The 16,222-nt window shown below is 43.6% G+C and overlaps 1 protein-coding gene across 1 annotated transcript in view; it reads left to right on the forward strand.

Annotated features, from left to right (window-relative positions):
* LOC149451977 (uncharacterized) overlaps window positions 1-12,385 on the forward strand; it is a 31,621-nt gene extending 19,236 nt beyond the window's left edge. The window contains 9 exon segments of the mRNA XM_089689925.1: window positions 230-255; window positions 1,570-1,816; window positions 3,535-3,735; window positions 6,315-6,419; window positions 7,535-7,609; window positions 8,465-8,660; window positions 10,571-10,703; window positions 10,836-10,943; window positions 11,906-12,385. Coding sequence (XP_089546051.1) covers window positions 230-255; window positions 1,570-1,816; window positions 3,535-3,735; window positions 6,315-6,419; window positions 7,535-7,609; window positions 8,465-8,660; window positions 10,571-10,703; window positions 10,836-10,943; window positions 11,906-12,340 — 1,526 coding nt within the window. The 3' untranslated portion in view covers window positions 12,341-12,385.
* The last annotated feature ends 3,837 nt before the right edge of the window (window positions 12,386-16,222 follow it).

Genomic DNA, 16,222 nt, shown 5'->3' on the forward strand with positions numbered 1-16,222 from the left:
TCAAGGTTTACTTGATGACTTCCACATTGTGCGACTTTGATACGGCTTTCCATATTTTATTGGGCCAAGTCACACCGCAAATCGCATCAAAGTAGCAGAGGGACCCTTTTTCCAAAGTCGCAGCATTTCTTCTGTCAATTTGAGGTTACATAAGGATTTCACAGACACACATTCAGAATACAATGTAACATTTTCTTTATTCAGTTCTCTTTCTGTTTGTTTTTTTCAGTAAAACTCCCATCTCCGCCGGCACTGGTAAGATTTCTGTTGCCGTTTGTTGTAGATGTTTTGTATATGTTACATTTAGTTATTATGCTTCCTCCTCCACTGACAACCCTATATACAGTTTATTGATCCAGTGCTGCTTCCTCCTCCACTGACAACCCTATAGACAGTTTATTGATCCAGTGCTGCTTCCTCCTCCACTGACAACCCTATATACAGTTTATTGATCCAGTGCTGCTTCCCCCTCCACTATCTGACAACCCTATATACAGTTTATTGATCCAGTGCTGCTTCCTCCTCCACTGACAACCCTATATACAGTTTATTGATCCAGTGCTGCTTCCTCCTCCACTATCTGGCAACCCTATATACAGTTTATTGATCCAGTGCTGCTTCCTCCTCCACTATCTGGCAACCCTATATACAGTTTATTGATCCAGTGCTGCTTCCTCCTCCACTATCTGACAACCCTATATACAGTTTATTGATCCAGTGCTGCTTCATCCTCCACTATCTGGCAACCCTATATACAGTTTATTGATCCAGTGCTGCTTCCTCCTCCACTATCTGACAACCCTATATACAGTTTATTGATCCAGTGCTGCTTCCTCCTCCACTATCTGGCACCCCTATATACAGTTTATTGATCCAGTGCTGCTTCCTCCTCCACTATCTGACAACCCTATATACAGTTTATTGATCCAGTGCTGTTCCTCCTCCACTATCTGGCAACCCTATATACAGTTTATTGATCCAGTGCTGCTTCATCCTCCACTATCTGGCAACCCTATATACAGTTTATTGATCCAGTGCTGCTTCATCCTCCACTATCTGGCAACCCTATATACAGTTTATTGATCCAGTGCTGCTTCCTCCTCCACTATCTGACAACCCTATATACAGTTTATTGATCCAGTGCTGCTTCCTCCTTCACTCTCTGACAACCCTATATACAGTTTATTGATCCAGTGCTGCTTCCTCCTTCCCTCTCTGACTACCCTATATACAGTTTATTGATCCAGTGCTGCTTCCTCCTCCACTCTCTGACAACCCTATATACAGTTTATTGATCCAGTGCTGCTTCCTCCTCCACTATCTGACAACCCTATATACAGTTTATTGATCCAGTGCTGCTTCCTCCTCCACTATCTGACAACCCTATATACAGTTTATTGATCCAGTGCTGCTTCCTCCTCCACTCTCTGACAACCTTGTGTAGAGTTTATTGGTTCAGTGTTACTTCCTCCTCCACTCTCTGACAAGACACCCCCGTCAGCTTCTATACAGTGATCCAGCCGTGCAAATGTTATTGCAATCAATATTTTTCATTCTAATTTGTTGCAGAAACTCGGAACTGTCGGGATTTTCTCCAGGGGTCCAGGAACTGATTACACTTGGCTGGAGTCTTTGCTGAAATCCCCCGAAATTCAGGCCTCTGTGGATGATGTCACAGCCATCTATATCTCTGAGAACGGCATGGAGGAGATCGCTGACTGCAGCTTTGGTGTTCTGTATCACAGCCAGAGCCAAGGGGCAGTCAGCATTGTAGAGGAGTATGAAGCCGAGATGGAGAATCTCTCAGTCACACTTGGTATATCTTCCTTGTCATGTCATTTTTTTAAGTTAAACTTTTTAAGTCCAGTCAGGTGTGTTTTGTTGTCTATGATTAAATATGGCCTCCAGTCCCCCACCTTCAGTTTTGTACAGGTGTATCGGCTCCTCCCCTTCAGTCCTGCACAGTTGAACTGTCTCCTCCCCTTCAGTCTTGGACAGGTGTATCGGCTCCTCCCCTTCAGTCTTGCACAGGTGTAACGGCTCCTCCCCTTCAGTCTTGCACAGGTGTACTGACTCCTCCCCTTCAGTCTTGCACAGGTGTACCGGCTGCTCACCTTCAGTCTTACACAAGTGTACCGGCTCCTCCCCTTCAGTCTTGCACAGGTGTACCGGCTCCTCCCCTTCAGTCTTGCACAGGTGTAACGGCTCCTCCCCTTCAGTCTTGCACAGGTGTACCGGCTCCTCCCCTTCAGTTTTGCACAGGTGTACTGGCTCCTCCCCTTCAGTCTTGCACAGGTGTAACGGCTCCTCCCCTTCAGTCTTGCACAGGTGTACTGGCTCCTCCCCTTCAGTCTTGTACAGGTGTACTGGCTCCTCCCCTTCAGTCTTGCACAGGTGTAACGGCTCCTCCCCTTCAGTCTTGCACAGGTGTACTTGCTCCTCCATTCAGTCTTGCACAGGTGTACCGGCTCCTCCCCTTCAGTCTTGCACAGGTGTACCGGCTCCTCTCCTGCACTGAAATGGCTTTCTCTGATTTCACTACACACTGTGAGCTTCTCACAATGTGCATTAGAAGCTGCAGCTAGTCAGAAAGAGCTCTGCCTCCTTTCCTGGCCGGAGGACGTCCAACATCATCCAGCCCTTTCCTAGCCCTCCCCAGCCTGACCCGCCCATTTCATTCATTGGATTTCAATTATTTCAGTTATGGAGACTCAACATCACATGTAGGGGTTACCTAGGGTGATATGCATAAAATGTCAGCCTGCCTAGGAGCACCCACTCCTCCAGACTGACACCTGCCCATCAAGGCATTTTGATATTTGCATAACTCCTCCCAAGAGCCAGCCCACTGCTTGCATGAGAGCTGAGAGCACCCAGAGTTCTCAGGGGCATAGGAGGTACTAAGCAATGTGTCTGGTGTTTATGTGAGACATTATCATGTTTTCATACTTTTTAACTACATGATGGTCTTGCGGCCATAACAATAATATTTTTTACAAAATAATAAGTATAATAATTTAATAATTGTTTTTCAAATAATTCCTGTATGCTATTGTCTACAACTATTATTAAATATGGTGCTGCTCCAGGTCGGTGTGCCCTCACAGTGCTGCACACAATTTGTCCCACGGGTGCAGTAAAACACTGTGGGGGATGAGAAAAGTCTACGCGTTTTGCATTACATCAATAATCAATTAAGCACTGATGTAGCCTGAAACGCGTAGACTTATGGTGCTTTTATAATACAAAAAAGATAGTTCTCCAATTATTGTTTTTCCTTTTCTCCTGTTTGACACCCTATGTTCTTTGGTTTAGAACAGGGGTCTCCAAACTATGGCCCTCCACCTGTTGAAGTACTACAAGTCCCATCATGCCTCTGCGAGTTTTACCTGAAGCCATCAGAGTCTTACAAGGCCTCATGGGACTTGAGGTTCCTCAACACCTGGAGGGCCACAGTTTGGAGACCCCTGATTTAGAATAATCCTTGTATATATAAACAGAATAATTTGTGTTACCATCTTTCTGTTCTCTCAGGGAGGTTCAATGTTCTGGTGATAATCGATGACATGGAAGACGGCAGCTGGAAGGAGAAGGAACAGATTCTGCACTCTCTGCCCGGCATACGGAAGTACGCTCGCAATCTGCTCCTCATCACCAAGGAAGAGAAGGAGAATGAAGAGAAGCTCCTGACGAAGCTGATGGAGGTTCTCTTTGCCCCAGGATTGCCAGAAACTGGTGATTATTTTTAAAAGCCTTCTCCATTTTATAAAAATAATGATGATTAAATGCTTTGCCTGGACCTTTTAACCACTTGCAGACCAAGCATTTTTTGGCACTTTTTGTTTACAACTTTAAATTAGTATTTAAACTATATATATACTTTGTATATCATTATATATATAGCAAAGACCATAGAGAATAAGTAATATGTTTTGTAACTGCCGGGTGGCACCGTGGATATATATATATATATATATATATATATATATAAAACTTGTGCCACGTCCCAAAAACTATGACAAAAAAGGGGAAAGATGACAATATATGGACTCTGGAGGCACGTACCCAACACAGTAGTTTGTTAAAAAATTATAAAGTTTATTTAACAAATTCATAAAATCTCATATATATCATCATACAATATAAAACGCTTAAAGGGAATCACTAGTGATGGGGCATATCTAAGGTCACCCCCCTAACAGTGAAGGTTTGGATAGGCAAGAATGGCATTGTCAACTCAACCCCATCCATGAACTTCCAACTGTTGGGATGCTCCTACCCACCAGACTTGCAGGGCTCTACATGTTTCTTCAGGATCTATTATCTACATGAAGACAAAGAAAACATGGTAAGCAATCATATACAACTTTTTAATTTTATTTTAAATGTTCTTTTTTTGATGCGAGAAGGCAGTTAACAAATAGCCACAACATTTGGCCAGGAGGACAATACAAAATTGAAAACATACAGTTTGTTATTGTAGTATGAAAACCGGGTATCAGTGCTGGTCAAAGGATGGACATTAACCCCTTGACACCGACAGTAGGCAAATATGAGGCCTCTCAGCAGCTGGGCCTTCACGTCAACAGTACGCAAATATGTCACCTCTCAGCTGCTGGGCCTTGACGCCGAGCGGCCGCATATTTGCGTACCACTTGAAAACACATATGTGCTGAGAGTGCACTCCCTCCGCACCCCCAGCACATATGTCGGTGATTTGTGGAAAAGTCCCGATCTCCCCTTGCGATCGGGACCTTTTCCGATCATGTGACCTCTGTGACAGTGAATTGCGGTGGTCACATGACCCTTAAACCCCACCCCGCCTCCTGGCTTCTGAAACCCTTAAAGGGCCGGGAGGCACCGGCGCAAATAGGTTAAGAGACAGACTAAAAAAAAAAAAAGATGGATGGTGGTTGGTCTAACAACTGGGAGATGATGGAAGGAGGAGAGGCTTTAGCTGCTAAACCCTAATATATGCCATCATATACAGTTAACCATTTTTCAATAAACATCCAAAGATTATACATCACTTACTAAAAAAAAAAAAGTTAACCCGATGGTCAAAAAAATGGTGGATATGACCCCGCTGGACAGCGCCAGGCCAGTCTAAAGCGTGAACATGGGGGCACATATGGAGCTGGAGAGGAGAAAGGAGAGGGGAAGAGGGAGTTGAAAACATATCCAAGTTCGTATACACGATCTAAAATAATATAATGTGCTGAATAGCCAAGGGGTGGCGGGGGACAAGGTGGGGCAAATATTGTAAATACCTACTGGAATAGTTGGAACATTGACAATGGTAGGGTATTGTGGTAGCAAGTAGGCAGTGCAAGTAGTAGTGCCAATGAGATTACATCCAAACACTCTCCTGTGCCAGTCAAAGTAGATGATTATAAGGATCCACAAAGTAATATCATCGTAGACAGAAAATTCTACAAATATGAATTCAATTTAAAAAATTCAATTAAAAAATGACAGAAGTATTCTCCAAGGACCCCACACACATCCACTTTCCTGCTAACTATATATTAGAAACAACATTTACCTGTCATCCAGCCCGATAGACAACAGACCACATCCAATGTTCTCAATGGCAGCATCTGTCCGTGTACAGCCACACTCTCCTTTCCCCAAAAGGCGCATTGGCAGGATATTTTGTTGTCAGAAGGCTCTGTAATATTATTTAAATTCAAACTCAGATGAAAAAAAAAATATTTGAAATATATTATAAAATATTCTTCCCAAATATATTGACATATATTTGCACCTCTCACGCCTGACTGCAGATCTTCTCCAGGACCTCCCCCATCCTCTGGAACTCACTACCCCAATCCATCAGACTGTCACCTACCCTCTTCACCTTTAGGCGCACCCTGAAAACCCATCTCTTCAGGGAAGCCTACCCCACCCTCACCTAACAGCCGATCTCCTCCACTCCTCCTACCACTCCATCCCCCACAGCCACTTCCTCCTGTACCATGTAATCTGAGAGCTGAGTAGAGAGAATGCACATCCCCGTATCTACAAAATCTCATATGGAAAGGTGCACAGATGAGGCTCACTGCAGTTCTCAGAAGCAATCATTTCAGGAGCAGTAACCCCCAAAAACCCCAAACCCCAAAAAATATTCTTGCTCAGCTGACCTTTGCATGCCTAAAAAAACCTAATAAAGTAAATTGATTGGGTTAATTATCTGGTATGTAAAATAAGATGATAAATACTGAAGTATGAACCCTCGTATGGTGACTTATTTTCTATACAAAGCACTTGACATGTGAACAGAGTGTAATCATTTTATATTTAAAACAACACAGGTACTCTTGATGCTCCAGATATTACAGAGTCCCAAAAAAAGGAAGATGATCCTGGGACCTCAGACAATGGGAATAATCCAGGGATATTGATCGGCATAGACAATGGTGAGAGATGTTTATAATCATTGATCAAACAGGAGATGGAGAGATACAAAGTAACATTGTTTATAAACATGGATCAGATGGGAGATAGAGAGATACAAAGTAACATTGTTTATAAACATCGATCAGACGGGAGATATAGAGATACAAAGTAACATTGTTTATAAACATCGATCAGACGGGAGATATAGAGATACAAAGTAACATTGTTTATAAACATCGATCAGAAGGGAGATATAGAGATACAAAGTAACATTGTTTATAAATATTGATCAGAAGGAAGATAGAGAGTGTCAAAGTAGCATTATTTATAAATATTGATCAAACAGGAAATAGAGATATACAAAGTAACATTGTTTATGAACATCGATCAGACGGGAGATAGAGAGATACAAAGTAACATTGTTTATAAACATCGATCAGACGGGAGATATAGAGAGATACAAAGTAACATTGTTTATAAATATTAATCAAACAGGAGAAACCCATTCCATGAAGCTCTCTACACACTGTTGTTGGGCTCATCTGAAGGCCACACCAAGTTTGGAGGTCTTTAGCTATTGACTCTGCAGACAGTTGGTGACTTCTGTGCGCTAGAGCATGCGCTGACCCCGCCCTGTCATGTGACGTGGCCTACCACTTGGTGGCTGAGTGGCTGTTGTTCCCAGTGGCTTCCACTTTGTTATAATCCCACTAACAGTTGAGCGTGGAATATTTAGTAGCCAGGAAATGTCACGGATGGACTTATTGCCCAGGTGGCCACCTATCACGGGACCACGCTTGGAGTCACTGAGCTCCTGAGGGCGACCCATTCTTTCACCAATGTTTGTAGAAGCCGTCTGCATGCCTAGGGGCTTGATTGTATCCACCTGTGTCCATGGAGGGGATTGGAACACCTGAATCACATGATGTGGAGGGCGGGGCCAATACTTTTGGCAATATAGTGTATGTACAAAAACTATTATACATTCAGGAAAAACAAATATAACCCCAAAGTAAGTTGTCTCTCTTGTCCCATCAATACACTTATTGCAGGATTCACATATATCCAAACCTTCCTTTAGAGGATTAGAACTCTCTGCAGATTCCAAGCTAAAGGTGGTCTCTTTTTTTTTCAGAGACTGAGTCAGCTGACAGCGCCATAGCAGACATTGCAGGAAGCCAAGGGATGAGCGAAAGGCATCAAGCTCAAGGTATGTTCCCATCATACAGCATGGGGGAAATGTGCATCATACAGCATGGGGGAAATGTGCATCATACAGCATGGGGGAAATGTGCATCATACAGCATGGGGCAAATGTGCATCATACAGCATGGGGTAAATGTGCATCATACAGCATGGGGCAAATGTGCATCATACATCATGGGGCAAATGTGCATCATACATCATGGGGCAAATGTGCATCATACAGCATGGGGAAAATGTGCATCATACCTCATGGGGAAAATGTGCATCATACATCATGGGGCAAATGTGCATCATACAGCATGGGGCAAATGTGCATCATACAGCATGGGGCAAATGTGCATCATACATCATGGGGCAAATGTGCATCATACATCATGGGGCAAATGTGCATCATACATCATGGGGAAAATGTGCTTCAAACTAAGTATGTCAAGTTTCTCTACAACATAAACCCAAGGACTCTGCTCGCCATATTCTGTATGGTTGTACCATCCTGTTGGGGCACATAGAGGGACCCATCCATGCATTTCACTCCTGCTGCCGCTGAATGCCTGCAGGAGGGAAAGGAGGAGAAGCCATCATTCAGTGGCTGCAGGAGAGAAATGCATGGATGGGTTCCTCTATGTGAGAGCTAGCCGCCCCTCCTATCCAGGCAGCCCTGGCCCAATGGGCTAAACCCCAGTGTGCCCTTTGGCCAATCCGGGCCTTCGTTCTATTGAACAATTCATTGTGCTGGAAGAAATTAAAATTTCTGTAGCGCACAGATACTGTAGGAAAATTCCCAACTAAGACACTGAAAGAGGAAATTCTGGAAATGTCCTAAATTAGTATCATTCTCAATTTTGTTTTGATATTTTAGATCCCACATTACAGCTGCCTCCAGTTCACTTCGTCCCTAAAGAACACATCCAGATGGACAAGAGATGTAAACTTGGAGCGGGCAGCTTTGGGACGGTGTACAGAGGATCTTATCAAGGCACGGCTGCCGCTGTTAAAATATTGGATCTTAGCGATGAGGACCTCAGAGATATAATCCATGAAATCCAAGTCAGCATGTACGGTTTATATTCTATAAAAAGTGTTCCCTTATTCTCTGAATGGCTCATTCAGGATGATGTGTTTTATAGCATTAATTATGTGGTTAATGTCAGCCTTTCCCAAACTTTTCAACATGGAGGAACCCTTGAAATAACTGTCCGGTCTCAGGGAACCCCGGCTAAAAATGACTATATCTACACCTCATGATACATTAGTGTGGGGGTCGGTGGGAAGAATGCTCCTCACACTTGTGGTCATTGGGAAGAATTACTCCCTTACAGATAGCTAAACAGATCATTGGTGTCAGTGGGGACTTCTCTGAGAGGCAGAAATTGCTCATTGCTCAAGGAACCCCTAGCAACCTCTGGAGGAACCATGATTGAGAAACCCTGGCTTAGGTCGTGTTTTATAACATTTAGTTGTAATATTTATTAACAAACATGAGACGTGATAGTATTGAATTTTTCAACTGTAAAACGACAAAAGTGATGGGCTGGACTGAAATTTGATGGAGGATCCAGTTATCTAAAGCAGGTCTGTGTGTCCCTCCATGGATATGCCTCCCCAGACCATCACTGACCCACCACCATAACGGTCATGCTGAACGATGTTACAGGCAGCAGAACGTTCTCCACGGCTTCTCCAGACCCTTTCATGTCTGTCACATGTGCTCAGGGGGAACCTGCTCTCATCTGTGAAAAGCACAGGGCGCCAGTGGTGGACCTGCCCATTCTGGGGTTCAATGGCCAATGCCAGTTGTTTGTGTGTGCTTTGTTTGTGGGTTGTGTGCCGTTTGTGGATGCTTTGTTTGTACGTATTCTCTGTGTGCGTCCTCTTTGTGCATGTTTTGGATTTTCACTGTGTGACCTCTTCAGCACTGCACACTGAACCCTCATAGACTTGAATGGGAATGAGACCGAAGCCACTTGGAGGTACGGCTCCATTCAAGTCTATGGAGGACACCATGCAGGTGTGGCCTGGAGCTGAAGGAGATTTTACCTGCTGGAGGTAAATGGCCGGAATGGCAAGGTAAAGAAGCAACTGGTTGGGAATTTTTAGGGTGAGCTTAGTTAAGGTTAAACCCACAACAGTACAATCAGTCTGTAGATGCAGTAAAGCATGCTTGTTATACTGTGGAACCCAAGGGGTTAATCCTCTGCATTGTGTAAAAAGGCTGTTTGATCCTGTCTTCTCTGATCCTCCCCTTTTTTCATGTTCCCCATTTCATCTCCTGATAGAACAGAGGCTCAGGGACACTCTGCACATGCTCAGTTTGGTGGGCATTGCTAGAGTTTTTTTGTTTTCTTGGGAGAGTGCATGTGATCAGCACAGGGCCAATCAGCACTGTCCAGACAGAGGTCAGGGGTTCTGCATCCTCCTATAGCAGAAAGAAAACTCCTTCTACAAGCTTTAACTAGTGCTCTGCTGGACACTGATAGAAGTCACAAGACTGCTATATACTGCTGATGAGAAAAAAGATTTAGCAGTTTATATTTACTAAAATAATTGCATTTCCATGTTCTGTGTACTGTGGGGGACCAGATATAGTGAATGCAGGGTCCAGGGAGAGCGTATATAATGAATGCGGGGTCCGGGGAGAGCGGATATAGTGAATGCGGGGTCCGGGAGAGCGGATATAGTGAATGCAGGGTCCGGGGAGAGCAGATATAGTGAATGCGGGGTCCAGGGAGAGCGTATATAATGAATGCGGGGTCCGGGGAGAGCGGATATAGTGAATGCGGGGTCCAGGGAGAGCGTATATAATAAATGCGGGGTCCGGGGAGAGCGGATATAGTGAATGCGGGGTCCGGGGAGAGTGGATATAGTGAATGCGGGATCCGGGGTTTAGGAACACTTTAAATTTAGATTAACCAGACAGAGGTTCTAGTCTTTCTTTGGTTTGATGGTGCGTTATTTTTCTGAATAGGAGACTCCATCACCCCCATATTGTGAAGCTCATGGCAGCAGCCAAAACAGACGAATATATGCTGCTGGCAACAGAATATATCCACGGAGCCAACCTGAATAGTATTCTTCACACCTCCTCCTGCCCTGTAAAAGTAAGTACCTCCAGAGGCCTGAACATAGGTGTGTCAGACCAGAATAACAATTGCCCCAAATTTTCTCTAATACTTTTGATTTTTATTTAAGGGTTTTCATTGGTTTCATAACATATGTATTGTCTTTTACAGCTGTCTGGGGATGATAAAATATATGTTGGCCTAGAGGTATTGTTGGCCGTGGAATACATTCATTCCCAGAATATCATTCATCAGGACATCAAACCTGTCAATATTCTAGTAAGTCGTTGTTCCTTGTCTATCTTTTTGTCATTTAAAGGGCAAGTGTAATGAAGACACACGGAGACTCCCAATGATGGCTTCTCTAAAAAAAATTCTGGTTTTCTGGCTGTCATGTAGAGCCAATGGAATCAGAAATTGCTAAATGATTGTCTTCAGACAAGCTTGTTGATAAATATTTTGTGTGAACGATGTTGATTTGCATGATTGTTTCGGGTCATTATCCGAAATTATGAAAGCCATAGATGGCCAGGCTACTAGTTTTCTCAGAAAGTCAACATTGGCAGCTTCCATATTTCTCTAAATACATCTTCTTTTATAGGCTAGACTCATCCACCTCACCACCCGCTCCACCTCTGCCACCACCCTCTGCCTCTCCCTCCACTGGCTCCCGATTGCCCAACGCATCAAATTTAAACTCCTAACCCTGACCTACAAAGCCGTTCACAACACTGCCCCTGACTACCTCACCAACCTGATCCCCAAGTACCACCCTACCCTTCGCTCCTCACAGGACCTCCTTCTATCCTGCTCCCTGGTCTCCTCCTCCCATGCACGACTGCAAGACTTCTCCAGGTCCTCCCCTATCCTCTGGAACTCACTGCCCCAATCCATCCGACTGTCGCCTTCCCTCCCCACATTCAGGCGCTCCCTCAAAACCCATCTCTTCAGGGAAGCCTACCCCACCCTCACCTAACGGCCATTCTCCCTCATTCCTCCCACCACTTCATTCCCCTCAGCCACTTCCTATTGTACCACTACCCCCTCCCTCCTAGATTGTAAGCTCGAAAGAGTAGGGCCCTCTTACCCCTCGTACGCTGTCTGTTTTTGTTGTACTGTTTCATGTATTGTCCCCCCTATTGTACAGCGCTGAGCAAACCCCTTGGCGCTATATAAACTCGATGTAATAATAATAATAATAATAATTCAGTACTAGCAGATGTGGATATGTCTTCTAACAGGTGGAAGGAAAGACAAAGAAAACCTTCCTAACGGACTGGGGAATGGCCAACATTCGAGAAGCTATCAGTTCAAAAATGGACAAGTCAACTAAAATTGGACCAATTGGAGGGACACTTTTGTATAAGGCCCCCGAATGTGTCTTAGAAGATCACATACCACCAACCAAAATGTCCGACGTTTGGTCTGTTGGAGTAACATTTCTTGAACTGTTTACTCAGAAAAAGCCCTGGACAAAGACCAATGTAATGATGAAGAAAATGTTTAACAATGAACCACCCCAGTCATTGGCTGCATTGAGCAAGAAACTGCAACCCATTGTCAAAGCATGCTTTTCTTATGAACCAAAAGAACGACCTACTGCTTCTGGAATGGTCTCTGCAATTAAAAGGATGGAAGGGGTTGATCTTGTAAAACACTATGGCTACACGTTCTGATGGGGCTACCTCTCACTGTGATGTCTAATAAACCATTGAATCCCACATGACATATATATATATATATATATATATCACACACACATACATACATACATACATACATACACACAATGCAAAGGAACAACAGCCAACTCTGCTTTTGGTTTTAGATATCGGTATGGATCTTTCAGAAATCTGCTTTGCATTAACATTACAGTCCATGATCAAGGAGCAATCTGGAAATTTACCTTCCTATGGAGAACATAGCAACTCACAGCTCTATCTCTCTGGATTGGGTAAAATTTTCTCCAAATAAGGGAGAGGTATGATGCTAGAGTTTCAAAAATGTCAGTTAGGTGACAGTTGAGTGGGGGTGAGACTGAGGAACAAGGAGGAGCTGCTAACTTTTCTTGAAGAAAATAAAAGGACATCATCCTTAAAAATGTAGAGGGGGAAACTTTTGCTTTCTCCATCTGGTGGGAGCATGATGATATATTCCATGTTCACCCAGTAGCTTGTCACTCCGGATCTGAAGATATAGGAGCTCCTAACCATGCTAGCTGAGTTGTGGGAGTTACACTCCCCCAGCCACTTTATTAGGTCCACCTGTTCAATTGCTTGGTAACACAAATTGCAAATCAGCCAATCACATGGAAGCAACTCAGTGCATTTAGGCATCTAGACCCAGTGAAGATAACTTGCTGAAGTTCAAACTGAGCATCAAAATGGGGAAGAAAGGGGATTTTAGTGACTTTGAGCATGGATATTGGAACAGGATAATGTACCATGTTACAAAGCTCAATTCATCACAAACTAGTTTCTTGAACATGACAATGAGTTCACTGTATTCCAATGGTCTCCACAATCACCAGATCCCAATCCCTGGTGGAACGGGAGAGCACCTTTGGCATGTGGTGGAACGGGAGATTTGCATCATGGATGTGCAGCCACAAATCTGCAGCAACTGCGTGATGCTATCATGTCAATATGGACCAAAATCTCTGAGGAATGTTTCCAACACCTTGTTGAATCTATGCCACAAAGAATGAAGGCAAAAGGGAGGTCCAACCCGGGACTAGCAAGGTGGACCTAATTATGTGGCCGGTGAATGTTGATATCTAGAATGTGGAAGAGGAGGAAAAGAAGAGAAAGAAAAGAGGAAGAGATGATCATCATGGTCTGCAGGTCATGTGACTACCCTAGGTTTGAAGACCTTATCCTACTGGGCTGAATACACCCATCTTACCTCTTTCCTCTAGTAGTAGATACAGAAGTATGTGCAGATGTAACAGCTTAATGAAAAGAAAAGGTGGTAAGGAAGGACCCCAACTTCTGTAAGATGTCTGGAATGGGATTGGAGGTGCTTATTATGTTTAGACAGGTATATGGTAAGCTGTGACCATGTACCAAGTCCTTCAGATGCATCAAGTAAAAAAAGATGAGAGCACCACAAAGGTTTCACTAGTCTAGAAACAACCTAATAATTTTTGGTAAAATCAACACATTTTGGGGGTGTAGAAAGGACTCCTGATATCGTAATTATGGTCTGCAGATTATGTGACCACCATGGATTTGAAGACCTTGTTCTGACTGGGCTACCTCCTCCCTGTGATGTCTGATAAACGTACGTGTGTGTGTATTTGTGTGGGATTCACACACACAATGCAGAGGAACAGAAGCCAGTCCTATTTGTGGTGGTGGTTCTAGATATTGGCATGCATCTTTCAGAAATCTGCTTTGCATTAACATTACAGTCCATGATCAAGGAGTAATTTGGAAATTTACCTACCTATGGAGAACATGGCAACTCACAGCTCTATCTCTCTGGATTGAGTATTATTTTCCTAATCAGGGAAGAGGTGTGAGGCAAGAGTTCAAAAATGTCAGTTAGGTGACAGTTGAGTGGAGGTGAGGCTTAGGAACAAGGAGCAGCTGCTACCTTTTCTTGGTAAGATGGGTCCTTCAGACAAAAGATGAGAGCACCAGTTTCACTGGTCTAGAAACAACTTATTAATTCTTAGTAAAAACAACAAATTTCGGGGGTGAAGAAGGGCCTCCTTCCTCAGGGCTACAAACACAAGATATTGATAAATGCAGTAAGTACATGTATTTTATAGTTGGTAATGCCAGCGTTATGATTAAATTAAACACTTTACCCTTAATATAGTCTTAACACAAAAAAGTGACGCTCAGCTGTGCATGTAATAGGTACGATACATTGGTGAGACAAGTATTTTTTTTTTATAAAACTGTACTAGAAGCATTTCTTTCGATTTTCCTGTTTTTCCCAAACAAGATTCTATGTGATCCTGGACATCTGGATGGAGAGTGTAGAACATGGGTTCTCAACCTGTGACCCTCCAGCTGTTGCAAAACTACAAGTTCCATCATGCCTTGGCACTGGGAGTCATGCTTGTAACTTTCTGTCTTGCATAGCCTCATGGGACTTGTAGTTCTGCAACAGCTGAAGGGCCACAGGTTGAGCACCCATGGCGTAGAGCAGAGGTGTCAAACTGGTGGCCTTCCAGCTTTCGCGAAACTACAAATCCCATCATGCCTCTGCCTTTGGGAATCATGCTTGTAACTGTCAATCTTGCAATGCCTCATGGGACTTGTAGTTCTGCAACAGCTGAAGGGCCACAGGTTGAGCACCCATGGTGTAGAGTGAGGAGGAAACAGCTGACACAAGGGGTCATATAATCCGAGGAATCTGCCTTACAGAGATGTCTGAGATCAGGAAGGGTGGTAGCCATTACTGAGGCATCGACTGGAAAGTAGTCTCACTAGTTTGGGAAGCACAGAAATCAGAGGGGTGTCTGGTGGTGGATTTAAATAGCAGGCAGAGAACCGTGCGACTCTTTGGCTTGGAAACAATTTTAGGACCCGTCCATTTCTTAGCATTGCTGTAGCACAACAAGGAAGCCGATTAAAAATGAATAAACTCCCAATTCCCCCCCTAACATGCAAAAAAAAATACTGACCCTTTTTCCAACCACAAACTGGGAGTTGTCACGCACTACAATGCAGGTGAGAAGCGCGGTGTAATAAGTCAAGCTAAGCAATGAGAATTGACCACAACGCATAGTGCACAGAGAGCTAGCCAACAGGGGAAAGTGCAGGACTGACCTCATCAGGGTGTTGCTGTTCCCACACTATCCATTCACAGGATGGGGGCGGTCTTTGACCAAGCTGCATTGCCTAAACTGTAGAAGAAAAAAGGAAGGTCATGGACCCGCCTGTGCTGTCTGCAAGGGGTGCTAGGATTACAAAACCAGCTCCACAGAATTACAGCTTGTTTTGGTGTGGAGGATACTTCTTTCACACTCATTGTTCATATGTCAGCTGCAGTCTAGATGTTTCCATTTAGCTCCACTTTGAATAACTGCACCATCATCACAGAAATAATTACACGTCAGTGGAATGTGCATATATAACCTTCCCTTGTTGTCTTCTCCCCAATCAACATGCATTAACATTTTCAATGACATCTTTTGCTTTTCAAGAAAGACCTCTTATAGGGCCAGTGACATCATCACTGTATCTACAGTTGTGTCCAAAATTATTCAACCCCCAATGCTGTAAAGGGGTTTAGGGACTATAGTGTACATTTGGAATTGTATTCAGAATCAAATCCTACAAGGACGTTGTAACTACCCAAATGCAACTAAAATGACATCAATTGTTTATGTAATACAGTAGTAAATGGTTCTTATGTGGTTTCTTCATTGCCACAATTATTCAACCCCTTAAAGACTACCACTCTGAAGAACAGAGGTTCATACAGGTGCTTTCCATCAGGTATTGAAAACACCTGTGGATGTCACCGAGCAGCAATCAAGCATAATAAGCACCAATTAGGCAGCTTTAAAATGACTGTGATACTCAGCTCCTTCTAGACAT

This window comes from Staurois parvus, unplaced genomic scaffold, assembly GCF_062004578.1.
Source record: "Staurois parvus isolate SC_StPar_1 unplaced genomic scaffold, SC_StPar_1.0 ptg000503l, whole genome shotgun sequence".
NCBI lineage: Eukaryota > Metazoa > Chordata > Amphibia > Anura > Ranidae > Staurois > Staurois parvus.